The sequence below is a fragment of the Strigops habroptila genome, chromosome 1 (assembly GCF_004027225.2).
Source record: "Strigops habroptila isolate Jane chromosome 1, bStrHab1.2.pri, whole genome shotgun sequence".
NCBI classification, from domain to species: Eukaryota; Metazoa; Chordata; class Aves; order Psittaciformes; family Psittacidae; genus Strigops; species Strigops habroptila.
In genome coordinates this window covers 84,001,575-84,029,031 of record NC_044277.2, presented here as the reverse complement: position 1 = coordinate 84,029,031, position 27,457 = coordinate 84,001,575, and the positions used below count along the sequence as shown (strand labels likewise).

Below are 27,457 nucleotides of genomic sequence, written 5' to 3'. Positions count from 1 at the left end.
TTGACTTGGGTTCTCAGTCCTAATTGCACAGCACATGCTCAGATTATGTTAACTTTTCTCAGCTACAAAGATCCTCGCATAAATACTTTATGAAGACGCAGGCTTGGATATCATTAAGATGACAGCCTTTTAAAGGCAGTTCAGAACGTTCACCAAATTCGCGGCTCTCTGAGCCTGTATTTTGTTTATTCCATACCAAACTACTCTAAAAAATAATAATGGTAGTGAAAACTGAGGTTTTTAAGTAATAGCAGCTCAGTAATAGCAGCTTCCAGAGACAGATCAAACAAATCCCATTCATGGAACACACAAGTTATTCAACTGGAAAAGCCTGCATTACTTTTATTATCAAATACAAATGAAGTTACTCAGCTTTTGTAGCTTTCTGGGCAGAATAAGCAGCTAGAGGCAATAGCAAAAACATATATTGTTTTAGCTTGTCTCACAAATGGCCACTTCTTCAAAAATTCTCAACTCCAGGGAGAAGCAATAAATTCCTTATCTACCTTAGTAAAGCAACACATGAATACAACACAAAGACTGACAACTTCAAGACCGCTCCCAGCTGATACAGAGAGGAATTTCAGCCCAAATGCTAAGTTTTTCACAGTTTCCAGACCCCTAAATCAGTAGCTAAGTGTTATCTGAAAGTCACTTCTGAAGGTCAGAACTGACACAGCACACGTGAAACCCTTTTCTCCAAGCGTCATGTCCAGAGTCTCTTGATTTCCTCCCAATGACATGCACTCCGATACATGCACTGCCCGCCACAAGCATCCCACAGGGAACCAGGTACAAATCCAGAAGTCAGATGACACCACCAGAGCTGCCCTGAATATGCACTTACCATTTGAGGAAGCGTATAGCGCTTTGAGAAAATATCCACTGATTTTGAGGGTTACCAGTTGATTTCGTTCACAGTGTAATATTTCGACATTGTTAAAAACTGTTGCATCCAGCTCCCCAAGTTTGTTGTCTCTCAGATCCAGCTGGGTCACATGATGCAGAAAATCTACTTCACCAGCTTCCAATCTCCTAATTGAATTCAATCTTGCAGACAAAAAAAAGGATATTAAGTGTAGTTACATGGCAGGGTCCTGCTGACAAACCAATGCTCACTCTACAAGTAGTTGCATAGGATTAAACTAGCATGCCTCCAGGTTCATCATCAAGGTTAATTTAAATATTTTCCCCTTTGTTATGGTATTTTAAAAGCAGGATGGATCCGCTCACTTGTTTTATCCATCATGACAAAGGAATGATGACAGCAAGTTCCTTTCTAAACTACTTTGAAAACTACTGATAGAAAGCTCTGCAAAAAGGTGTATTACTATTATTGTGTCTATAAAAATAAAAGACGACCTGGCTGTTATTTGTGCCCAATAGTTTGGAAAAGAACAAAACCTCTACAGTTCCTGCTGGCCTATCAGGAGCATCTGCTGGAACAGCCTGGCAGATACAAGTAACCTACAGATATTGGAGTCTCTTCCCTTACTGAAAGGCCAAATTGAGATTTATGAATTCCCATATATTCACCTCTCGCATCACCATGTTCCACAGCAAGCAAATTTAGAGACCCGAAAATGGGCGTAGAAGGAAAACAAAGCAAAAACCGAAGACAAGTGGGTCTGTCAAATAAAGAGTACAGGTTTTATGACATCTTCACTGCAGTGCACTGACATTGCCAATACTCAGCAAGTTCTGCAGAAGTTTCAACTGAATGATTTTATCTATAACCCTGCAATGTTTGAGACTGCAGAGCACTCTGCAGTGTTCATTTTCAAATTCCCAGCTCTGACCAGAACACTAAAATCAGTATAGTAACTTCTGCTGGCCCATTAAGCCTCCCTAGTGAGGATAAGGGCAAACACGTACAGTTCTACTGTTGCTCTTGCTTTCAAAGAGTTTCCCTTTGTGTAACAGTTGTGTTTGCAGATTAGCTACATTTTCCAGGTAAAAGAAAATGGGTACTATTTCCCCAGCAATGCCACAGCCTGCTTTTTCCATTTTCAATTTACAAACAGTGCTTCCTTCTGATTTCACTTAAGCAAAGCCCTCCACTGTGCAGCAAGTACAGTTTATGAACACCTTTGATGTTTACTATTCCAGGTAGTGTTACCAAGAACCAGTGTCCACTGCTCAGCAGACAATGAGAAGGCTGAAACTGCACTGCTGGAACTCAAGGCCAGCTCAGCCACAGCATCCCTACTCTGAGTCCTATTTATTTGCTTTCAGCATACATACACACACAGGCATATTTTAACCCCACCATAAACACTTCAGAATTCATCCATCTATTTTAGCTGTTTTCTTAACTTACGCTGCCCCTTCCTTGATGGCCAAGTCTGACAGCTACATAACAGTACGGTACATTAAATATTTGCTTGAACAGCTTAATTAAATAGTTCCAAAATTCACAACTATTTGGACCTCCTGGTCCAGGCTCTGAACTGTGCCTTGCTCAGCTGATTGCAGAAGACCATAAGGATAAAGAACCACCTCATAGCAGGGCCATTTGTAGTAAGGATCTGTTTAGGCTCTGTGAGGGCATCAATAAAATAATGTTACTCATGTTAGACTAGGCTTCTTAGCATACCAAGAAATATTAAAGTATCTATTTTTGTCCTTCCACTTTCACCGCCCTTTCCTTCATCTCATGCATCTGTGACATTTCAGACAAAAGCTTTTTAGGTCATCATTTAGGACTATCATTTACATTATATTAACACTGCAGCAACAAGAACTGCAGGAATCACCAGTGTCCTATACTGTCTTTTTTAATCTTTTGGTGTAAATATTAATATTAAATATTAATTTCATTTTCCTGTCTACTGATCCCCCTAAATACTACCTTATCATCTAAGAAGAGTGCTAAGTCATAGCAAGTGCTGTCAGTTATGTAATACCACAGAAACACAGCCCCATGGATGAACCCAAGAGATCCGCACCCAGGCGCTATTCTGACAGCCAAGGAGAAACTGTTTCAACACCAATGACTGACATCCACTTATTCTTCCCCTTCTCCAAATACCTACCTTAGATCCACATGTTTAATATGAGGCATCCTTTTTAACACCTGTAGGTTCAGGGTATCCATGCAATTTCCTGACATACAGAGCTTATCCATGGCAGTCAGCTTCTCCAGCACCCCTGGAATGTCGGTGAACTCATTGAAGGACAGACTCACGTAGCTGAGCTGATGCATATGCTCCAAGTCATCAGGAAGGGACTGGAGAAAGTTGCCATCTAGCAAAAATGTCTGCAAGCTATCAAAAACAGGGGAGGGGAACGGAGAGTGAAGAAAGTGAGTGACCTGACAAATGACATTTCCTTCCTGTGAACACACAAATCTGCTGAAGTTAGTGTGACGTAAATATACAAAAGGGCAGAAGAAAGAAAATTGTTACGGAATAACACTTTAACATCTGCTGTAGAAGATACTGAACAAATAATTAAAAAGCCTTGGCAACTATGACATAGGCTGCATTAAGACACTTTTTTTTTCAAACATGGGATCATAGAATGGTTTGGGCTGGAAGGGACTTTAAAGATCATCTAGTTCCAAGCCCCTGCCATGGGCAGGGACACCTTCCGCTAGACCAGGTGCTCAAAGCCCCATCCAACCTGGCCTTGAGCACTGCCAGGGATAAGCAGCTACAGCTTTTTGGGGCAACCTGTGCCAGTGTCTCACCATCTTCATAAATCGTTATATCTAATCTAAATCTATCCTCTCTCAGTTTAAAATGAAACTTGTCCTATCACTACTTGCTCTTATAAAAAGTCCCTCTCCAGCTTTCTTCTAGGCCCCCTTTAGGTACTGGAAGGAACTCCAGAACTGCAACTTGTGTGATGGCTGAAGCAGATAAGCAAGGAGTTTTAAGGATTTTCTTCACCAAGTAGGTGACCCTTGTGTCAAATGCTGGGGACTGGAAGAGACTTGACACACAAAGTGTGCTTCCCCTCCATCCACAGCTCACAACTGCTTCCATACAGATCTACAAGCCAATCTGCTCTAACAAAACCCAGTAAGTTGAAACTGTTTCTCATAGGAAGATTATGTACTGAGTATCTATGAAACTGCTTGTTGCCTTTATTATCAGGCTGTCCACATTAAGTTTTAATAAAGTACTTGCTTGTGCATCTCGCCTACAACTGCTGGAACACTTCTGAGGGCATTGCAGGACACGTTGAGCTCAGTCAGGGTTGGGATGCTGCAGACTGCCAGTGGGAAGTCTCCTAAATTATTGTTGGAAAGGTTAAGGCTCTTCAACTTGGTGAATCTACAATGAGATAAGGAAAAATAAAAATAATAAAGGAGACAAATAAGAGGAGCATAAACCACCCCAAGTTACCTTGCAATAATTAATACAAGGTAAGTTTTGTTATGTAAATGCAAGTCCCATGCATTTTTAGTTTATGTACTCAGAACAACCAAGGAAACAATTAGACACTCAAGTTCAGCACCAGTAGCAAGAGTTCACCCACATTAGGCTGGCATAGAGAAAGAGGCCCCCCTGAACAACACTAAATATATTTTCCTGTGAGTGTAACAAAGAACAAACCCCTTGCCGTGCTTATGATATGTATCATTTCTTCTGTAGCATCTCATCCTGTAGTAAAGCATTGCTAATTTTCTGAACACATTTCTTGCTAGTAAGACTACCCTAGTGACACTGGTTACAAGGTGCAGGAAATTCTCAGCCTACTTGAACAATAAATTTTGTGATGCAGCTCAGCTTCATTCATGTGAGTAGATACTGCCTTTCAACCAAAAATTCTCATTAGAAAAGGCTGGTTTGAATACAACTGGGAAATGTGCTGAATTTAAGCAGAATTCAGCAAAACTTTTGTAATGACAGAGGCAAATTCTTAAGCTCTTGATTAAGTATGATGTTACAGCTCACAGAGATTTCATAATTCTGTCCTTGACATGTCACGGTACTCTTAAAAGCCCCTTGGTTTATCACATCAGCAAATGAAGCAACTTGCATGTGCTTGCCTTAGTAAAGACGACCAAGACTGTTTGAACAAAAAAAACCCAAGGAGGGGACAATCCAATTAGCCAGCCTGCATGTTCAGCAACATTATTATCGTTGCCTAACAACCACTAGGAGGTATGCCTAAAGGCAAGTAAAAGGATGAATGAAAAGATCTCTGTCAGATTCCGATAGATGGGAGGAAGTTTCTTTTCTGGCATTTTATTTGGACTTCATTTTCCCTTCGTTAAGCCTCAAATCCTTTATTTGTGCGAGCGGGCCTTTATACAACAAGGTAATGGAAGCAAAACTGCACCTATGAATACTGCTGTTTCACATGAAAGTAATATCTGACAACATGATACATACATAGCCTCTGCACTGGCCCAGCACATTCTTACCTCAAAACACTTTGTCCTCCCCTGACCAGAAAATATGGACAGAAAATGCATCAACCATTAAAAGGTTAAAGAGTTTTAACACCGAAAGGCTCTTAAAAATCCTTACCAGCTACTGGAATCAACTGGCACATACCTTTATTATTGCCTAAATCAAACTCATGCCACTGGCTAGAACTCAACATGAAAATGCAAGTATCACCTTTGTGTCGTATTTCAAAGGGAGTTGTAAGTGAAGTATGGATTTTGCCACAGAAGACAAGCCGTGAACACACTTAAAGTTTACAGAGGCTTGCAGCAAGCAAGGCAATGCTGTGCTCTCTTACTGGTACTTTGGTGCAAAGATGGCAGAATCAAAAAAATAAAAAAAAAAAAAGAAAAAAAAAAAAAGGAAAAATCACAGCCAGAGTTATCACCGATTTTGAACACACTGTGCCGTGCTTGAGGCAGAAGAAGTTTGGAACAGAGTTAGATGGAGACTAAATAAAATCTTGCAATCAAATTACTGCTGCAGGGAAAAAATACTACTGTGCAGAAACAATGACTAATGTATCTCTGGAAGGAGAACTGTGAAATAAAAAGGAGCTAGGGTAAGCTAGCTGATGTTAATGAGGGCTGCTAGCCAGAAAAAAAAAGTATATTTTAAACACTATACCTTCATAATCTTCTATTTTGAGACAAAGGGTTTAAAAATCTTGAACCTAGAACTGAAATGCACAATCCTGCATTTATCTTGAAGATAACTGTAGATTGATACCATAGATACACTGCTTTGAAATTCGGGGTGATTCTGTGGTGGAACAGCTGTCCCACATCTTCCTCAAAGTCAAGTGCTAATACAAACAAGAGTGCTCTAAGTAGCAGACTTCCAGGGCCTTTAGAAGTTACTTCCCCCTCCCTCCACAGTATTTAGGTAAGTGCAAAAATAGTGGTGAAGATAGCAAGATTACGTCAAATAACTAAGCTGCTGGAGAAACATCAAAATGTAACCAGTCCAATTTTCACATTGAAAAAGAAATTAACAAGTGAAAATTACAATCTACAAGACCCCAAATACAATCTTGAGACAAAATTACAGCAGATCAAGCTAATACACAGAGGAAAGATGACTGAGGCGTGGGGTGTATAATTGTCCTAGGTCTAAAGCAACGGAGGGGGGAGAATCACCACATACAGACCCCCCTCACCACCCCGAAGTATCTGGATCACATCTCTACTACCCTAATGTATGTTTTAATGAGTGCTTATTAAGGGTCTTCTGTGAGTAAATCTAATTACTAAGGACAGAAACGAAACTGGTTAACAGGGGTATACAGTATGTAAGAGAGGATGAGTAGTAGTACATCCAGTGGATATACTCACATATATCCAGTGGATATACTCCTACAGAAGCTGAAAACGCACACAGAAATGTATGTCAAATAGTCCAGAAAGGAGAATTCATTGTTTAATCGCCTTTAAAGAAAAGCTGAAAGACAGATACCATAAGCCTCAGTCAAGTTAAGAAATTAATTTAAGTCAACTGGCAGGAAAGATATATTTTCTTCCTCCTTTGTAAACATGTTCATTTACAAAATGCTAGTAGAGAATATTACTAAGCCGAACTAGCAGGCATTTGCTTAAAGTTAAGATCTAAGTCTACCTCTCATCTTTGGCCACTCCCCACTATCCACATCACAAATGGGTCAGTGAGCTTCCATTACTGAGCATTGCCATACTGCACATTTAAAATGCTGAATTGTTTATATTGCTTTTCATATCTAGATAGATTTACAGTCATTAACACTTGTAATATCAACATGCATAAGGTAGAAGTATTTTACAGACTCAAGTTTTTTGTTGCTGCTGAGCTTGCAGTGTTGGGCTTAAAATAGATTTTACCAAGCAACATCTTTGGTGTTTTCTCACACCCAAATCTTTACTCCTACCAAAACCATGAGCACACACTGATGCTGTCCCCATGGCAGTGCTAGAAAGAAAAAGCACGGCATTGCTTGTTTGAGGCATGACAGTGTAATAACCTCATATCGAATCCATACATATGCTTTCCTTCTTCTCCCTCCTTCCCTGGTTCTAGACTTTGCTATCTGTTAAAAAAGTCAACCTGAAGAACAGCATCTCTCAACACGCTACGTTCAGTTAGCTTACTAAGCTTTCTATTGTAATGACCAATAAATGAACACTCACTTCTCTGACTAAAAATAGTCCTACTTTAAGCTAGAGCAAAATGTTGACACGTCAACCCTTGGGTTTCAACATGCAATATGACTGAACACTAATTGCCATAATTGAGCCCAAAAATGCTCACTTAATCCTGAAGCTGCCATATCAAGAGTGGCTTTAGTTTGACATACACAAAACGAGGAGAGGGACTAACAAGAGAAGTTTGTATCACTCAAAGCAATGAACTGGCATGCGAATTTCAAATTCAGATCTGACCGATGTGCACAGCACAGGAATTTCCATTACACAGCGCAGCATTTGTGTTCCACTATGGCTGGAGTGGGGGGAATAGTATATTCGAATTGGCCATACACCATCATTGAAATGCAGCTATAACAGACATGTCTGACAAAGCCGCTCATGCCCTACGCTTACCAAAAGCAATTAAAAAGCAGTATTTTACTACACCCAAAATAGAAGACATGGCTTAATAAAGGACTCAGTTTAAAGAAAACAATCACTTGCCCAATACTCTCTCCACTATTTTGGCTGCCTCATGACTATGCTGTGGTTCCACACTTGAAAATCATTTCAAGTAGCAGCACAACTGCCCCTCGGCTTCAGTACCATTTCCGAGCAGATCACTTCCCTCGTAGCACTGTGATGAGCGCTGGAACTCAACTACAACTTGCCACCTTCATGAAAGCCTGCTACTTTGGCCAACAACTTAATCATTAAGAGAATTTCCACGTAAACCTGACACACTAATATCCTCCTCGGAAATAAAAGGACCAATTTACCGGGTTTTTTTTTCAGTTGCATCAGATTCCCCATCCATAGCCTTACTGCCTAAGGGAGCAGCTAGCCTAGCACCTGAAATACTGTCACAGCACTTCCCTTCCCAGAATGGTGGTGTTGCGAAAACCTTAAGTTAGTTAAAATTAACTATTCCAGCCCTCTTGCCCTGCTAAATTTGTTAAGACAGTTTCTGCAACAGCTAGGGAGATTCATTTGGATGCTGCAGGTGAAGGCTTTGCCTACCTGAAGCTAATAGCAGCGCTCACCAGCCTGGGGACATTAGAGTTTTCGATCGATAACATAAGAGGAGCTCAGCTGGTGTTTTCCACTCTGTTTCTCTGGGTAAGACTCCTGTTCACCAAGTAACTCATGTCAAAACACAAAAAAACCAGATGGAGTAAAGTCATCTCAGGAAAGAGGGTCACTTAGTTTGAGGGCGAAGTTTGACTCTGGTCAAGTCAGAAGAAATTTGAATAAATTCACCATTAATTATCAATTTCTCCATTAGATGAATGAATAAATGAAAACATAGCTTTGTTCCTTCTTTTCTTAAACCTCAAGGGAGAAAGAGGGGGAGGAGAGAAAGAAAAAAGCAGACTGATAGCTGCAGTTTTGGTATCTTCACTACCCTTTACGCCAACACACCAGGAACAGTCATCCCGGTATTTCTCCCTTCTACGTGCATTTAAAACTATAAAAGGCAAAACAATTCTGGCATACAGACTTGAGTCTATATGCCAAAATTAATTGCTAGATTATATTGAAGAGGGGAAAAAAAGAAAAAAGAAAGAACAAAACAGACTGCGCTGCACAAAAAAGAATAACCTTAAACCTAGTCAGTTATTTTTCAAAATACACAAATAATCAAAGATGTTAAGTCAAATTCATACTACCTCCAAACTTAAAACATCAATAAAGCTTTTATTCTATTACATAGTTGGTAAGAAGTCCATAAAGACAAGACAAATCAAAAAGTATGTTCTGTTAGTGGAAATAAACTGAACCCACATTACTGTACTTTGCAGTTCTCCATTTCTGCAAGTACCTAGTGCACACTGCTTCATTAGGGAGGAAAGACTATCCTCAGAGGAAGAACAAAATTCCTAGAAAAAAAGTGAAAAAATATTCTCCTTCTCTATACCGGAAATTATATTTAAAATACAAAATTAGCTAGGGATGAGCTTCCAAACTGAAGCCCATTTAAACATATGAAAAGAAAACCCTTGCTTTGGAAGCTATATCAGAAAGCAATAGACAAGTAAATCAGAGTAGGCTGATACACAATAACTAGATTCCATAAATATGTTCACTACTTCTGAAGCATTATTTGGAAGAGATATTGCTGTACTTAGCCTAATAGGTCCACTAAACTGAATCCAATTAATAACTGCAATTTCTACTTTTAGACTACTCTATTTTTAAAAATGTTACTTTATAGCATATTTCTTAGTGCCATCTATTTTTCTCCGAGCGCTATTAAGGCATGCACTGCTCCAATTTAAACAATCAAAAAAAATCCACTGTTTCAGGCATTAAACCAATTTTGCTACCTTCCCCACTCAGTCATTTGTAATGACATGATTTTGCAATTTATTTTTCTTTAATCAAATGTCACTGATTTTTGCTGAGTATTCATATGAGGGCACTTTCTTGAGTTCAGAAAGGCGTGCAGGACCTATGTAGAATGCAACCAGTCATGAAGAGCTGGAAAGATGCACTAACAAAACCAAACTTTTCCTTCAATGTCTTTTACAAGCTGAATAAAACAAAAGCAGTGAAGTTACATAAAAACATATTCCAAGTTTCTCTTTAGTATTAAAAGCAGCAAAAAATATTCCAAGGCTACAGAACTTAGAAAATAAACATAGCACCAGAATATAGCAAACACTGGATGGAGTTCATTCCTAGTAGACCTCTGGTTGTCAATGTCATGCCAACTTCTCCTTCTTGCCCTACTGCTAAGACGGCTACGCTTCACTCTTCAGCTTCAAGCAAAAGAGGAGAAATGAGTATAAAAGCAAAGCTCCCTGAGACCATCAGAGTGTGAGAGAAAGCTCCCAGCACCTTCCCATACCACAGAGTATGCAATGGCACTCCATTCCTTGCGGTAGCACACTCCCCACGTTAGTTGGATTCATTTAAATAACTTCAATAAATGTGTGCATCTTAAAAGCAAATTCCTTTCCAGAAGAGCATCCTAAAAACCAAACAAAACTCACCAAACCAACCAACCATCCCCAGAAAAGGAGAAAGCTCTTATCTTTTCCAGGGCATTTACAGTCAGTGCCCGTGGGGCATGGCAGGAATGAAGATGTATATTTGACATGTCATTTACCCATCCGACTTTCTTGACTAACCTCAGTTTCATACACTAGCAATAACTACAAGGAGCACTTCAATGCACTTTGAGACCAAGTGTCAAGCTGGAGACTTCCCTCCCTGCTCCTCAATCTCTAGGGACAAGCTGGAATCAAACTACCTCTCACCCTGACTTCTAGCAAGCTTGTCTGCTGGGTTCACACAGTTGAGCTGCTAAAACTGTTCACCCCTTGCTATCTGGGAACCTCAGTGTTCTCTGAGCTAAATTACATACTTGCTGCACAATGGGTTTGTACAGAGGGTTTAGTTTGAGGAACCCCCAAATGGGTTTGTAAAGAGGTTTTAGTTTGAGGACCCCCCAAAATTCTAGGTTTTCAGACAAAACCAGCTATCCAACAGTTGGAAATAGCAAGGGATTTCAGAAACACATCAACATCTCTGAGTCCTCTAGCCTTCTAATACCTTACAGCTGTAATTTCCAGTTACTGCCACTAGCCCAGAAGAGTGTGAGCTGAGATGCCAGAGAAGGCAGTTAATTTCTAAAGAGGCTCTGGGAGAGAAAAGATACCAACTGATCTTACGATAAAAATCCATATAATCACCGATAATAACTAACAACCACAATCAGACTAACAAGCTGGTCTTCAGATAAAATTGGCAAGCACCATTTTGTTTATCAAAACAAACTCTGTGGCTTATTAATCCCCCCTTTCTTCCCCCCCCACCCCCTTTTTTTTAATCTGCAACAGGCTTCTATTAAAAATCCACGTACTGAAAACTGAAACTTACTTTTCAGTATTAACAAGCAAACAGTATTCTTGATGCCAGCAGTTTTCTAATAGCACTGACTGAAACAATTACATACAAATATAAAGCGTGCTTAGCCCAGTGAAACAGAGCAGCAGTAAATAAAGACTATGGTTTATTCATTTGCTTCAAACCTAGAGCAACAGCACTCTGCAAAACTAGTGAGCTTGAATTCTTGCTTGCATTTCAGAACAAAAGCTGTGAAGTTGCATTGTAGATAAGGGGGAGTGAGGTTTGGGAAATTGTGTACATTTAAATCTCAGCTTTACGGTTAAAAGAAAAAAAACCAACCAAAACATCTACCAGCCAACATTTAAAGAGTATAAGCAAATGAAATTTAGACAACTTAAGACAAAAGAATGTCTTCAGTCACTCCACTTGCAGTATCAGGAGCTAAAACACCAAGGGTTTTAAGATAAATTCTGACTCAATGAGGATTTCATCACAAGACATGTCAGCCGCTTCTAATACAGCTGAGCAATCTTTCAATTGGGGAATATCCTTTCTCCCCTGAAAGGAAACCACCCTTTCCTATAATTTTAAAAAAGCTACAGTGAGGGAGAACAAGTAACAACATTTCCTGTGGATTGTTGGGTTGGTTTGTTTGTTTTTTCAACAGAGATGAATTTTCAGACTGCCTATTTTACACTTAGTATGAAAAGTGTATTGCCTGGTAAGAAGGAAAAAAATATAGGTAGCTCTATATACCTTTTCATAAGTTGAATAGTTCAGTTACACAAGTTCACAGCTGCAAAGTATCTACAGAAACAATATTCAAAGTTGGACAGTAAAGCAAGTGAAAATGTAGCTACTAGGAACAAATAGTGCATCTACAGCTCTGTACACCTCCCATGCTACCAGCAATTTAGTTCTAAACATTTTATTCAGAAATGCAATTAACGACATCATTTTAACAACTGAATGAAGTAACTGCATAAGCAAAAGTTGGAATTCTTGTTTTTTCCCCAACCCATTCCTGACTGTACTTGCCAAGTTAGTGCATCTCATTACTATGACCCAGCTGCTTCTAAGTCTACTCAGTGGGGTAGCTGAAAAGTTGGCATTGTCTTCTGCCTTTGACATACCTCTTGTTTTGAAATCCAGCATTCATAAGCATTTGTCAAATTACCACCTAAAGTGATTTATTAAGAGCACCAAAAGCTGCTTATAGCAATTTTCCTAGCCTGCCTTGCTAACCAGATTTTAATCAAAAATTGTACCAGGAAGGGTAGCTATGCAAATGCCAATCCATTTTGTTCACAACATCCAAGCACATTATTTTGGAGCCTTAAATACTTCTGGGCTTGATTCACTGGTGCTGTGCCCTGTGTGCAGCTACAATTTAGCAATTGAGAATTTGGTATAAAAGCCAAGAGAACCAAATCAGAACAGCAGAGATTTTGTACTTGCTTTACAGTGGTTTGAAAGAACATGGGTGAACAAACAAAGAGTTTTGGTTTATCCAGTCAAGTTTTACCTTGAGTAACCCCCAAAAATCTGAAAATGGTTTTATGAAACTGAATTAAAAAGGATCTTGCCTTACTTTGCACATACTTTCATACTGGAATTCACTAATAATTCCAAAAAGATAGGGTATTCCTTTTTTGCTAGATATTTGTGCATTTACTCACTACAGGAAAACAGGTTTACAGTAGCAGTCAAGCTGGCTCAAAGCTTTTTGGCAGAACTAGTAAACCTCAAGTTTTCCCACCCTAAGGAGAAGCCAGCACTGTGTTTCTTAGAGCAGGAAGCAACATGGCTTGGGAGAGCACTCCAGGGCCAGGCTCATGCTTTTGCTGCTGTTGGGAGGCAAAAAGATAACCATGAGGTCACTGCTCCTCCTAACCCTCAGTGGGAGCTACCACCTCATGTAGCCCTTTCCACTAACACAGCAATGGGGACAGCGGCAGCAGCTTCCAGCTGCTCACTGCTTGGGTGATGACACCTGTGCTGGATGTAGGACAGAGGACATCAGCAGTGGCAAAGGGAAGGTTAGCACCAAGAAGTAGGAGTTCTTGAGGCGCAGGCTCTGATCCACTGAAACAGTGCTGAGTAACCTTCCTAATCATTCACTATTTTTTTTTGCTCCAGAGGCTCACAGACCTTTCCTGTGCCTTCTTGACAAGCTCAAAGCAACGGAGGCAGAGCAGACTATGATTCACTGACAGAATAGGACCAGCTCTCAGAAGAACAAGACGCTTAATCAGTTTTGCACTAATTCAGGTACACGCCACTTCTCCAGATTTTCCTGATGCAGAATCTCAAAAACCAGGAGAGTTTTATTTGATCACCTGAACTCTTTCACTCCTGTACATTCAGGCTTATATTAGTAAGAAAAAAATTAACTTTCAGCAAGACTCTTCAGCTGCTCCTACAACTGCAGTACCAAGAGAACATAAACAGACAACAAAACATCGCCCACCACATAATTTCTAAATGCTTTCTAATCCCAAACAGAATTAGCTGTAGGTACATGGACAAAATATAACCAAGTATCTCCTGTACACTTTCTGATATTTAAAAATGAAAAATTATTAAAATTCATTAAAATAAAGACATTCCTTATTTCTCCATGTTCATCACCTAACTTATGCTAAAATTCCACTTGCTATCTTGTTGGAGACATATACCAACATTCGCAGAACATTTAACCCAGTATTCCTCTCCAGACCGTGCTCATAAGCTTTTGGAAACTGCCTGCTTTGTTTGTGAAGCAGACCTGCTGGGTTCGTTCATCTTCCATTATGCCAAATTTTTTGTTTTTCCAGAATGCAATTAGAATTATATAAAAATACAACAGGCCGCATAATCCACCTTTATTTTTCAGTTGTTTGTCAAAGAGGAAAGGATTTAGAAATGTGGTTTAAAACATCTTGTTTGAACAGGACCATCCACAAATATAATCCTGAGGTACTCTGCAATTCAGTTACCACTGAAATTAAAATCAGTTTTATACTCAGTATGGGAACATTCATCTTTCTGAATACAGAAAGGCTGCTGATTCCACATATTATATCATTCAGATCACCAATTGTGCCTCCATCTACACATTTGTTACATTCTTGGGTGAGCTGCAGTGGAAAGAGCAACTGAAAGGCCACAGTTACTAGGGAGGAAGAATTAGGGCTGAGCAGAGTAGAAAGAGGACGGGAAGTTATTAAATCAGGGCTTTCTTTACTTGGGGGTAACAAAAAACTAAGTGAAGTACTGTTCCCACCTGGCCCTTTCATGTGCAACTCACCAACTCACATTGGTTTGACATGAATCAAAGATTGAAGAACTACAGCCTAGCCTCAGTGGGTAGGTAAAAACAATGCATTCTGAAAACTGCATTTGGATTGAAAATAGCCTTCTATTTACAAGAAAAACACTAAATTTCTTAAAAAAGCTAGTCTGTTTCTAACACACAGAGTAACCAATTTCTGAAGCATTACAACCAGGCCAATCCTCCATAAAAGGAGGTAGTAAGTTTTTAAGAAAGTTCCTGCAAACCAGTGGTCACTTGATTCCAAGAGCAGAGAAGACTAATAGAACCACATCACTTTACCTTTGTAATTCACTAAGCGCTCTGCTTGTGGATGGGCTGGGGTTTAGCCTTAGGAAGTTCTGCTTTAAATTGAGATGAGTGAGGTCTTGGCTATAAAACAGATTGGCAGGCAGGTGCTCCAGGCTGCAGCATGAAAGATCCACTGAGCTTATGCGTTGTGATGCAATCTGGAAGTCAAGAGGTACACCAATATGTTAATGTTGTAATAAAAAAAAAGAACATTTCCTTCACCTCTACTAACACAAGATAAACTGGTTTTAAGTACAGCAGAAGTCAGTGTGCACATACATAGCTGACCTAACACATAAATATCATGCAGGCTATGTCATGATCTCTTGCTTTGCCTCAGTGCCAAAACCAGATCCACAGATGGCTAGCAGCGGAAAAGCACAAAGGCTTGTCAAACTAATAAGTGAAATGGATTAATTTTCACCAGTGAAGTTACGTGATACTCTATGGCCAGGGGAAAAAAAAAAGAAAAAGATAGAGAGACCTGACGTAAACTTTAGTCCTTTAGTTAGCAAGTAATGCCAGCAAAAACATAGTGCAGAAGTCTTCCACATTGCTGCATAAGTGGTCAGTAGACCCAGTGAGTGGAGGCGAGGGGATAACAGTCATCACCTTGTTTTCAAGGATCAAAACCAGGTATTAAATGGCAGAAGAAAGACCTATCCCAATTAAATCTTACAGGAGAAAAATGTATCACAGCAGCAGCAAAACACCAAGCACTGATCTCTTCTCAATGAATTAGAAAACTAGAAAAAAATTAGATAAGTAATAAAAATGTGACAAAAACAAAACTGAGATTTGGAGGTTTAAAACTGTTTTCTAGAAAGGGGAAGGTAAAACAAACGCAGTCTACAGAGGCTGAAGAAATCATACCACCTAGCACTACATATAGCTAGTACGATTGTACAGAAACCTACAGCCAACAAATTCAAGTAACAGCAACTCTACCCCTTACCAAATCCATAGGATACAGCTGGGTGAATTACATCCTGCTGCTTTATTTATTTACTAGTCTTTATTTAAAAAATCAAACCAAACCCCCAACTTGTAATCAATGCCCAGTGACAGTCTATAACGGCTTCTGAACTTTGAAGGAGACACCACCCAACCTTCTCAGCAGAGGTACAGCCCTTGCCATAAAGTACCCTGAAACTAAAGACATCAGGTTTTGTTGGCAGAAGCGAAGTAGCTTGCCACTGAAAGGACAGCCAAGGAATTTTTCCTTCCTTTTTTTCCTCTCCAATGCAAGCTACATGGGCCTCAGGATAAGTGGTCTCTATTATAAACACACAGCCATAAGCTTCCAGAAGAACAGACGGTGCAGTGTTTTTCTCTAATGCAACCGTTAATAATTCAGTCCTCCCACATCCATTAAAACGCTTGAATTTTTGTTACTCAATTAGTTCAGTCCTTTTGCTACTGTACCTACTATTTTTCTTCCCCTTGTAGTATCAAACAAAAATTATTCATAGGCTATTCTGAGCACTTATTTCTGAAAGCTAGGTACTCACTCTGTTTATGCTGCCAGACCCTGCCTGGCATGGTACAGTTCTCATCACACTGAAAACACAAGAGACGGAAAAAGCACTGACAACCGTTACATTAAAAAGGAGAATGTGTAACTTCAGGTGTAATGCTTACATACACTGTTGCTCCAACTACTTGTTTGGAACGTGATATGAACAGTAATAAGCAACCTAGCAGTGCTTAGCAAGGCATGTTACCCTAAAAATATCCAACGTACCAGAACTGGTAACTCTGAGTGTGAATGACGATAAAGCAGCCAAACAAGTCAAAGTTCTACTCTCGTCTCAAAAAAGGATGCAAATCCTTTCCTAAAATCATCAAGCCCTATGAAAAAACATCCAAAGTAATATTGTTTTACAAGTTTTATGTTCTGGTTACTTTTTGTTTGCTTGTTGTTTGTTTGTTTTGTTATTGTTGTTCCTTTTTTCTTTTTCCTTAAAGGAAACGCTTTGTTCTACAAAGAATTTAATTAAGCTTTTCGTGCAATTGACATATACTGAATGATGCCTCTACCAGAGAGATAACTGTAAAAGTTAAAACCACATTTTAGAAGTGGTTAGTTCTGGAAACAACTGTAATTTTATTGAAGCTTTTTTTGTTAGCAAAACAGCACTCTAAGAATTAACTTCTGAATTTTTACTGAAGGAATATTCATATAAATAGAGTTATTCTCAGAGGCGGGGATAAAGACTTTTTTCTTTTCATTGCTCAATACTGTTCTGTAATAAATTCCTAGAGAATAGAGAAACAAGATGAAAAACAAAGAAAAGTGACAAAGGAGAACATCATCTTAACAATACTTTCTTTGGTTCACCAGAAACTTTCATCAGTTGTTTTGAAGTTGAGTACTGAAGTTCTCAATTGATACTGTTACAAAAAGGAACAATAAAGGGATATTTCAATCTTGCAGTCATCTTCAACTGACTTTAAATGCAGTAAGACTGTGCATGAGTGTGTTTGTTATTGTTTACTAAGAGAAAAGTGTTTTTCCAAAAGCTGATACAGTTTTTAATAAAGCACTGGGTTTCCTTGACTCACTGTGAGGAATCACTGCAGAGATAAGATGATAAAGGCTAAGAAAACGCTGACTACAATATCCCTCACAGTCACAAGAATAAAAAGCATCTGGAGTAAAGGACATTATCTGCAGAAAGTAGGGTTTCCACTGGAAATAAAAACAAAATCCAAAAATAAAACAACAAAGCAAACCAAGACATTCTGCTGTAAATAAATACCCCAACAAGTTACTTGGGCTGGGTTCAACAGACCAATGCTTCCAACAGAAATAGTGAAGAGTGTCAGTGTGGTAGCAATGCTAGAGGGAAAAGCTGTCTAGATGCATGTGGAACCTGCGTCAAGTGTTCATTATAGCTTGTTTGGTGTTTTTATTTGGAAAACTTAGAAGTATAACTGTTCCATGTGCTTTACATATGAATATAAAACGCAAGCAACACAGTTCACAACTCTCCAGGCAAAAGAAGCCATTGCCCAGACCAATCCCCCTGGAACATCTTCTCATCACATCCTAAACTGCACACATCCTTAGCACTTGTTTTCACTAGAAATCCCTGTTGCATTTCCTGTACTAATGACATGAGGAAAATGGCTGGGGCAACGACCTTCTTGAAAGATGGTGAATGACTCCCTCTCAGTTATGCATCAGCTGTAGAGTCAGCACCTGTCTTTGCCAGAGAAGCAAGACATGAAACAGTCTGACAGCAGGGGAGCTCAAACACATAGAAAGATCTTGTACTTTTTGAAGTCCACTTTTCACTTACGATTTTTAATCACAAAGGAACAGGATGAAGCTTGCAGCCTTCTCCATTGCCTGGATATGATTTTTCAACACTTCATGGTCAATTATTATATTGCAGTGTCTCCCATTGTAATACTAGAGGAGTAGTAACAGGGTAAGGCCAAATTTAACTTGGCACATCAAACTGTGAAGTCCAATAGAAGACTCTTTTCCAGTTCCTGTTGCAACCTCAGTTATGCAGCCATGGTCTACAGTGGTTTCAAGCTCTTTTTTCCTTTGGTCTCCATGTAAGGCATACTGAAGTGCAGTTTTGAAGAAGTGGTATACAACTATAGCACGTGTTACACAAAGAGACCTGGATCTATCCTCTGCAAACACCAAAAAGCTGTCATTGTGCTTTTAATTTTCCCCCAGCAGCAATAAAATGCAGTTTATTCTGCAAATACCACCACAAATAATGCTGGAGAGCTGCCCTTCCCTCAGGCAGTATACCTTTTGCTACTCCCACCTGAGAGCTGCACCCGTGGCAAAGACCTAGGAGTCTCCCAAATATGAAAACTCACTTTTAAACGTGTTACTTACAAGTATAAACAATAGTACTTACAAGTATAAACAATAATTCACAAAAGCCAGCAGTATCTTAAATACAAAAGGTTTTGCCAAGGTGTTTCAATTTTCTTATTTTTATTTTTAAAAGGGAAACAGTATTTCAAGACTGGTAGAAGTATGGCATGGGTTCACCGTAAATCTTAAGCAGCTGGCAACAAAAATACAGAAAAATACTTGTATCAGCCAATATTCTTGCCTCTTCTTGCTACACAGGGCTAAAAAACCACTTTGCTTTGTCCACCAGTATAATGCCACCTCTGTCACTGAGCTATGCAACAAGACTGATTACCGTCTTTGTTTTAAAGCCTTGGCTATAGTACAAAAATGATGTGTTGCTGACAATGGATGTCAGCAGTGGACACAGCTGAACCCGCTGTATGGACAAACACAAGCCTTGTTTACACAAGGACATCTTTTGGTGTGACCTGTGGTGTGAATTTAAACCAATGTAATTATGTCTTTTTCCTGTTTACCCTCATCCCATTCCCTATAGCTCTATTCAGATAAGAAATTACTATTTAGGACTTCAACAGAAGACAATTAAAATAACTAAACAGCCCACATTGTACAGGCAGCCAAATTCCCAATCTGTTTGAACTGAGTTGACGATGTTAAATTACACCTGCTGTAGACATGCTAATGCAAAGGCAGTGTAATTTTTCTCCTTTAGGATTTGTTTTTAAACAATTCAATAATCACCACATCTCTCCAATGCCTGCATAAGGCTTAACTAAACAGTAATACATACACCTGAAATATCTGAACTAACTGCTTAGAGCAAACAGATTCTCCTCATCTTAGAGCTAACCTTGCTTCAAATCCTAATCCTCCTTTCTATTCACACATCAAAGGCCCGCTTGGCATAAAGGTCTCCCTCTGCTGAGCTGAACTCCACAGCCAGGAAACACATCAGTGCCCCCAGCCATAGCCAAGGGCTGAAGAACTGTTCAGACTGGTAAACAAGCTAATGCCAAAAACCTTAATGAAAGAGGGGAAAAAAGAAATAAAACTTTTCTTTAAAGCCATATATTTTCATCTTTAAATAACAGTTTTTAAAATGGGCAGTCCGAAGGGTGAAAAGGCAATGGATTTCCACCCTCTCATTTTTGTTTTCTTTTGAATGTTGAATTAGATGCGTGCTAACTCAAGCTAGGTGCCTTGCAAAGAAGAAATAAAACTCAGCAGAGGCTTGAACACATGCCACTCAGATTCACAAACCCAACAGGCAACACGATAGGTAAGAACTGTAATTGCCTACTAAGGTGAAGGGCAGGAGTCAACACAGCATGGCAGCGTTCACAGGGCACAAGCTTCAAAAGCCCCATCTCTGCTCTGCAAGCAACGCAGCCAAAAGCCTCTGGTACAAACACCTCATGCCAGCAAGACATGGGGACGTGAAGACTATTTCTTGTCCCTGCTCTCTCTCCTCTTCTTAGCTCTGAAGATTTATACAGCATGCAGAAATTGTTCACTTCTAATTCTGCCCCTTCTGCAAAGCTGTAGCAACATAACTGAAAACAGTAGTAGCAAATGCTTGTGTGGAGGGAGAAATGCACAGGTAATTAAGCAGAAGTTGTGCTCCTTTACCATTCATGACAGCAGTCCAGAAGAAATTTCACAGATTTGAAAGTGAGTGTCCCAGATTTAGTAAAGACCTCAAAAGTGAGAATTAAAAAAAAAAAAATAAAAATTACATTTGTCACCTGTCATTTGGAAATTATTCATACTATCTGAAGTCATTTCCAGAATATGAGAATTTTTGTGCTCTTCTTTTAGAGATCAGGTACTGGTATCAATATTACACTATTATCTTGGTGGTAGTCATGCTGGGATGTTCACACTCATAACATCCCTGCAAAGACAAGGCTTAAGATGCAACTTGGAGTTAAGGGACAGTAATTAGCTGTAGTATTAAGCTACTTATAACTCAGACATTATATACTTATAATTCCACTTGGTGGAGCAAGGAATATTAACATCCTTAAAACAGCTTGACTGAAAGAATTCATCTATAAACATAGCAAAACAGGTGACAATCTCATAAAAAATGAAAAATATCCCTTTTTCTCCTTACAACTTGTGTTAGACTTAATTATTCACCAAGATAAGCTGCTATACTGCCAGCAAGCAGATTTCATGATGAGCAGCCCTCCAGCAAAGACTTCCTTTCAGCATTTACTATGCATTTCAGACTCTTGCCAGCAAGACTTCCAATAGATGTTCATTTGTCTGAGTCTCCACAGTCCCACATGGAGAGGGTGGTCGGATTCTGTTTGTTTGCTTTCAGTAAGAGGTTATGCTAGGTCCTCAGTTTCTGACCTAGGTTCTCCTACACAACTGCATCATACGGATTAATTTTACAGTGAGATGAACTCTTTTCATGCCATTATTTCACAGTAGCTCAGAAAGGCCTTCTGATCCAAGCACTTTGTAATACAAACAATCATGAATATAGCTCTACTGGCCCAGGGCCTAAAACTGGTCTCCAGCACTCATTCCCTCTCCTCCCTGGAGACTTGCCTCCTTCACCACCACAGAAAAAACCTAAGGAGACCAAACACCCCTAAAATGGGTTTTTGCTAATTCCTCTCCTTTTTAGCTCCCTGATAGACTTTGCTTGGAATGGCTTGCAGCATTAGAGCCGATCAGTTTCAAGACCAGCTGAGTTATACCCTTATACGTACCAAGTACTGTGCAATATGTCAGTTCCTGCAGCCCCCTCCAGCCTCATGGGATCTGCTCACCGCTCAGTTCCCCTGAGATTTATCAAGAGCACCGTCACATTCCCCTGCTCACTCCCACCCTTCTACCCCCAGAGATTACTGGAAACACTTTGGGATCCTCCTGGATTGAATGCACCTTAAAAGGTAACAGCTGCAACACCCCACTGAGCTTCTAGCTGTAAGTCATGGTGATGCTTTCCTGTATTTATGCAAGAGCTGCACAAATTCAGCTTCAATAATATCAGAACCTGACTTAGAGGCTTCAAAAGACATTACTTGAAAGCTATTCCAGATGTGTGGGCGATACCTAGTTTTCCGTTCTCACTCTTGGCTGCAATGCTTCAATAACTACTTTATTATTAACTAAAGGCAGAAAGTCCAAAACAAGGACCACAGACTCTCTAAAATTCAGCAAGAAAAAGATTAAAAATAGTGAAGCTATAGTTTCTTTAGAACAGAAGTTAAGAGAAAAACTTGAAGTCACCAACTTCACCACTTTGGTGACATGGAAAACTAATCAGCTGAGCCAAAACACCAAGCTTCCCTCCTGAACCATTAGGAGAGAAGCTGCGCTGAAACACACTCACAAGTTCATTTCCAAAACATCAACTAGCCTCTAACAACAAAAGGTGCAAAAGAATAGGTTTTGTGGGGAAGGAGGAGGAGGAACACTTTCAAGTGTTACCATCAAAAGAGAAACAAAACTGGCTTCGATTTTACTTTGCCCAACTTTCTGCTTTCAGACTTGAGATGTCAAGAAGCCACCCACAGCAAGAACGACCAGATATGACTGCAGAGCAAAGGTCCCAAACACTGAAGATTTCACACACAGAAAAAAGGAAGTCAAGTTCCGAGTGGAAACCGGAGGTTTGTTTATGTTCGAATACTTGTAATCACTGCCAAAAGGAAGCTGTGGGTTTATTTTTAGGGATCTATTTTTAGAGAAAGCATTATCTCAATATTGTCATTTTATGGTATTAGAGGAAAAAATGGTTTCCTTGTAATAAACTTAGAGTCATCACGTTTCCTGTAAGTAAGGATCAGCTCAAAAAAAGCCCTATTGAAAAATGAGAAAACCTTTCAGGGTTTTTCTTCACTAGATGTTGAATCAACTGTTGCAAACAGGCTAATGGTGCTTCTTAGTCTCACAAATGTGAAAAAACCTAGACAGTAGTTATCCTCAAAGAAAACAAGCTTTCTGCAGAGCCTTGCATTTGGTTAAAGGCTATTTTCAAAAGATGCCACTGATGCTGGCATTATACTAAACCAATTTTTAGGTCATACTAGTATAGACTTAGGCTTGAAAAAGCCTAAGAAATAAACCAACTACTGTGGTCACCCTCTCAGTGACCAGCATATCCCTGACCTCCAACCTGTCTCCAACACACACGTAAACATGGTAGCCCAGAATAATGATCGCACATTTAAACACGTGTACAAAGTTAGAAGAAAATATCAGAAACTCCTAACTGCAACAGCGTGTTTGTTGCACACAATTCCCTGTAGAATTATCAAAGGTGATAACCAATAGCCAAAGATAAAAGCAAAAATACTCATCTAGAAATTCAGATCTCATGGAAACTAAGCTAAAGTTCTCTATATTTTTTTCTCCAGAAGAGGGATATCCATTGCTTAGGAGGCTGAACAGACACCTGGAGAGAAGATACTGCATTCAGTGGCTCTGAAGTATAAATTGGTAGCATTGTAACAAGGAAAATTCCAAATAACTTAAAATAAACTACTTTATCCTTGCAACAGATATTTTCCTATACTTGCCTTTGAACTGCTCTGTGGTCAAGGCTTTGGAAAAAGGTATTCCAAGCTGGTTCTTACCAGTAAGCATTAGAAAAACCTGTCCTTAATGCCTCCAGAGACAACTCAGGTTCGGTAATAAAAATTCCTGCAATGACGAACTCTGTAAAGACATTATAGCTCATTATAAAATCTAGAAACACATATGAAACAGGTCAATCACCTAGCAAGCAAGCCAAGGCAAATACAATATAGGGCTAATTTAACCATGAAACTAGTGGCTTCAAGCCGCCTTTACAGGCTGAAGGCCGTATTTTATATTAAAAAACTCTGCAAAGTCTATGTTCTACACTGAAGTTGGAATCTGCACTTTAGTCTTTCTCCTGGTTGACCTTGCCTGATGCAAGAAAGGCAGGCGTTAGCATCTGACAGTATCTGAAATAAAGATGAAGCTATATGCAGAAGTGGACATGAGCAATCAATGAGCAGAATCTTCTTGTGCTGAAGGAAAAGAGTCCTGCAGCTGCTTATCTTTCACTAGCTTAAAGATGGATGAAGCACAGCTAAAGGCACTTAATTGTTGCTCACTGCATTTCCTCAGCATTGCTCCTGCAACACACTTGCACAAGCTGATCATCTTGGTACCCTATTTTGGAAATGTATTTGCAGAACTCCAATCATGTTCCATAATTCCTGCTTAAGTTCTGCAGAATTTATTTATATAAATATGGTCTGTAACACCTAACTTGTGTGCAGTCAGAACTCTTTCCTCAGCAGAAATAAAAATTGTATTACTAGAGTCAGACCAGCTTCGTCCTCTTCACGCAGTTCAGACTCCCATTCCAAATGCAACTGTCAAACTTGTAATGAAAAAATAGCTAAAGACTGAGGCAGCTGGCCAGAACTAGGTAACTTTAGAGAAGAAAGCTAACAAGTTGATTTTACACTGCTGCTTTGGATAGGTCTCTACACGTTGATGAAAGATAGAGACTACAGCTGTACAGACTCCTGCATCACTCGCTTGTACAGCATAAACTAAATTCAAATCTGTTGCTATTTTCTGCTAGTTTCATGATGCAAATAAATGCATGAAGAGAGCATTCTGCACTGACATGAAAGGAATAAGACCAAGACAGCAGCACACCCTTCTCCCTTGGATTTGCTATTCTTGCTATTTTTAGCACTTTTTAAACATAACGTACACTGACATCATAATTTAGTCATGCATTTCCACTGCAGACTTGAAGACAATGGTGACTGAACAGGGAAGGGAAAATCCAAAGGCACACAGAAGAAAACTCTGAAGTTTGATAGTTTTTAAATCAATGATCTCTTTTTGGCTATTCCTTGTATTTTAAACAGGAGGGTTCTTTCTCGTATAGGTGCAAACCCACCCTGGCACCTAAGTCCCACACAACAGCTTATTCCCCACTAAACACATTGCCACTACAGCCACAGTTGTAGGAAGTGTCAGTGGTGTGCACCCACATAAACTGTGTGCCTGTACATCTCTATCTATCTACATGTCTAGCGTGGCCATGCATGGGTGCTTATGGCTGTCATGCATTATTTACAGCTCTCGTCTCTCCTCACCTCTTTCCCTACTTGCCCAGTTGAACGAAGCACTAAAGCAGGAAATAATTGTCGCATGAAGCTGTCAACACACTTCCTGCTCTTCTAAAGCCAAGAGGGAGAAGTTCTGCTGGGTCAGATAACCTGTCTCAGCGCATCCAGTGATGCACACTATTTCCCAGAAGACAAAATTCTGTAATACATTCCTGCTTAAGCTCTGCAATACTCAATTTCTGAGGCAGATGTTAACATCCCATTTTCATAGAATTATATGGTTTGGGTTGGAAGGGACCTTAAAGATCATCTAGTTCCAACCCCCTGCCATGGGCAGAGACACCTCCCACTAGACCAGGTTGCTCAAAGCCCTGTCGAACCTGGCCTTGAGCACTGCCAGGGATGGGGCAGCCACAATTAAATTGTATGCCTTGGAACATGGGGGACTGATAACCCATTTTACTCCTGCCAAACCATCCATGTCATGAGTTGTTTTGTAGTCAACACACAGTAATTTCACATGTTGAAAGAGGTTAAACTAAGTTCAGCTGTCAGAAGTGTCAAACAGCAGGAGCTTGCCACTACACCCCAAATATAAGCCTCGCGACAGCAAGTTCCACCCACCCAGTAACACCTTATACATAAAACCTCTCTCTCTTCTGCTACATTAAGGGTGTAACTTTCTAGGCTCTGGAACTGGCAAATGAAGAAAGCCCTCGTCATGTCCTCTTCACTGTTAACTGCACGTTCTTTGCCTGTTCTTCTGCATTTAACATTCTAGTAGTAAACAGTGGCAGATCAGAATCGCTTTGCAAGTAATTGTGCAGATTCCAGAACCATCATGCCAACTTCATGCTGACAGAATTCCTTAAAGACATGGAGGTATCCCTCTCTTCACTCTCCGTGCCTCCTCCCAGTTGCACAAGCTTATTTTTCAACATTTGTCAACAGAATGAACATATTAGACACAAAGGACCGAATTTGTTGTTGTTGTTGTTTTCCTTTTGAGCTTCCTTAATTAGGACTCCAGTATTTGGAAAGTAAAAGGAAAGAAATGCACTGTGGTATAGAACTATCAATATTAACGAACAAGCCACATTTCTTGCGTTTAAAAATATTCTGTTTGAGGCTAAATCAGCATATCTAAAAGTGACCTATTTGGAGTAAGTATGTCACCAAGTTTGATATTTAGGTCAGTATTTGTGCAATAATTCTAGTCCTGAACTTCAGAAAACAGGAGCTCACCTCAGGACACACACTTACAGGAAAACCAATCCTAACACCCATTCACAAATCCCTGTCAAAAATTTACTGGGGCAGAGCATGAGAGCTGTCTTGGCTAAGACAGATTTCAATGTTAGAATGAATCAGATTATTCAGGAGTGATGCTCATTTTTAATTAAACTGAGCCCAAGTCTCTGCAAACATGAATTCAAATCTTCTCTTACCATACATATATTTATTGCATGAGTGATACATTAGGATTTGTCTCATTCTGGAACACCACTAAAAAGTCAAAATTGCCAATATTCTGTGGGAAGAAGGACTGCAGAGCAAGCATTCTTTGCAAAGTCTCCTTTCAAGATTAAGCTTGTCATTTAAAAGTTAAAATAACAATCTTATAGCTCTTTTGAAGTATACAGAAGACAGACATGAAAATTTTTTTCATAGCTAAACTGAATTGAGCAATTTCATTGAAATATTTTACCAGGGACCTTCTCTGCATTAAAATTTATAATTAAAGTTTCCATTACACTTTTAAGTATCAGAAGCCCCAGTTTTCGGCAGCACACATCGGGAGCATGGAGGACTGCAGAAAAACTACCATTGTACTAAGTTAACAGGAATGTCAGTTTCAAAACAAATGCCATTAAACAACATCTATATTTAAAATACAGCCTTCGGTATTATCCATAATAATTCACAGAAGTGCAACAACTATATATACCACCACGATTAAGGAAGAACCTGTAAGCACCATGTGACCTAACCCACAACAAGCAACTAGAAGCTCAGAGCTAGAAAGCCATAACATCTCCCTTCCTAAATTTGCATGCCTTTAGACATCCAATGCTTTTCACAGTATTTTCTTGGTTAGAAAGAATATTTCTACTTCTTTGAACCTGAGCAGCTTCCAAACACCTGAGGCAGAGTACCTCATATAAATGCTGGGGTTTTATCCTGCGTGAGAACGCTAGCTTGCCTCAACTACAGAGCTGAAGATGAAATTTTCTCATTTATTTCTACATGTAAATCATGGACGATGCACCTTACAATTAAGCACTTGGACACAAACAGCATCAGCTGGAGGAAATTTGAGTTACTTCTGCAGCATTACTAGTTTCTGTTTCTGTTCTTCAGAAACAGTGTTAATGCACAGTACTTCCCACACAACTGCCTTGCATACAATCATGCTTGTCTCTTTTTTTCCATCTAAGGATAGAAAACCCAAACATTAAAAAAGCAACTTGAAGTAGCAAAGTACTATTTCAAAATCCATGAATCTA

General features: G+C 39.5%; 1 protein-coding gene across 1 annotated transcript in view; it reads right to left on the bottom strand.

Moving 5' to 3' along the window:
• Window positions 1-27,457, bottom strand: part of PHLPP1 (PH domain and leucine rich repeat protein phosphatase 1) — a 141,901-nt gene that overhangs the window by 33,630 nt on the left and 80,814 nt on the right. The window contains exons 4-7 of the mRNA XM_030511187.1: window positions 15,009-15,175; window positions 4,134-4,280; window positions 3,036-3,266; window positions 848-1,050 (exon numbers count right to left, since the gene is read on the bottom strand). Coding sequence (XP_030367047.1) covers window positions 848-1,050; window positions 3,036-3,266; window positions 4,134-4,280; window positions 15,009-15,175 — 748 coding nt within the window. The remainder of the gene's footprint in view (window positions 1-847; window positions 1,051-3,035; window positions 3,267-4,133; window positions 4,281-15,008; window positions 15,176-27,457) is intronic.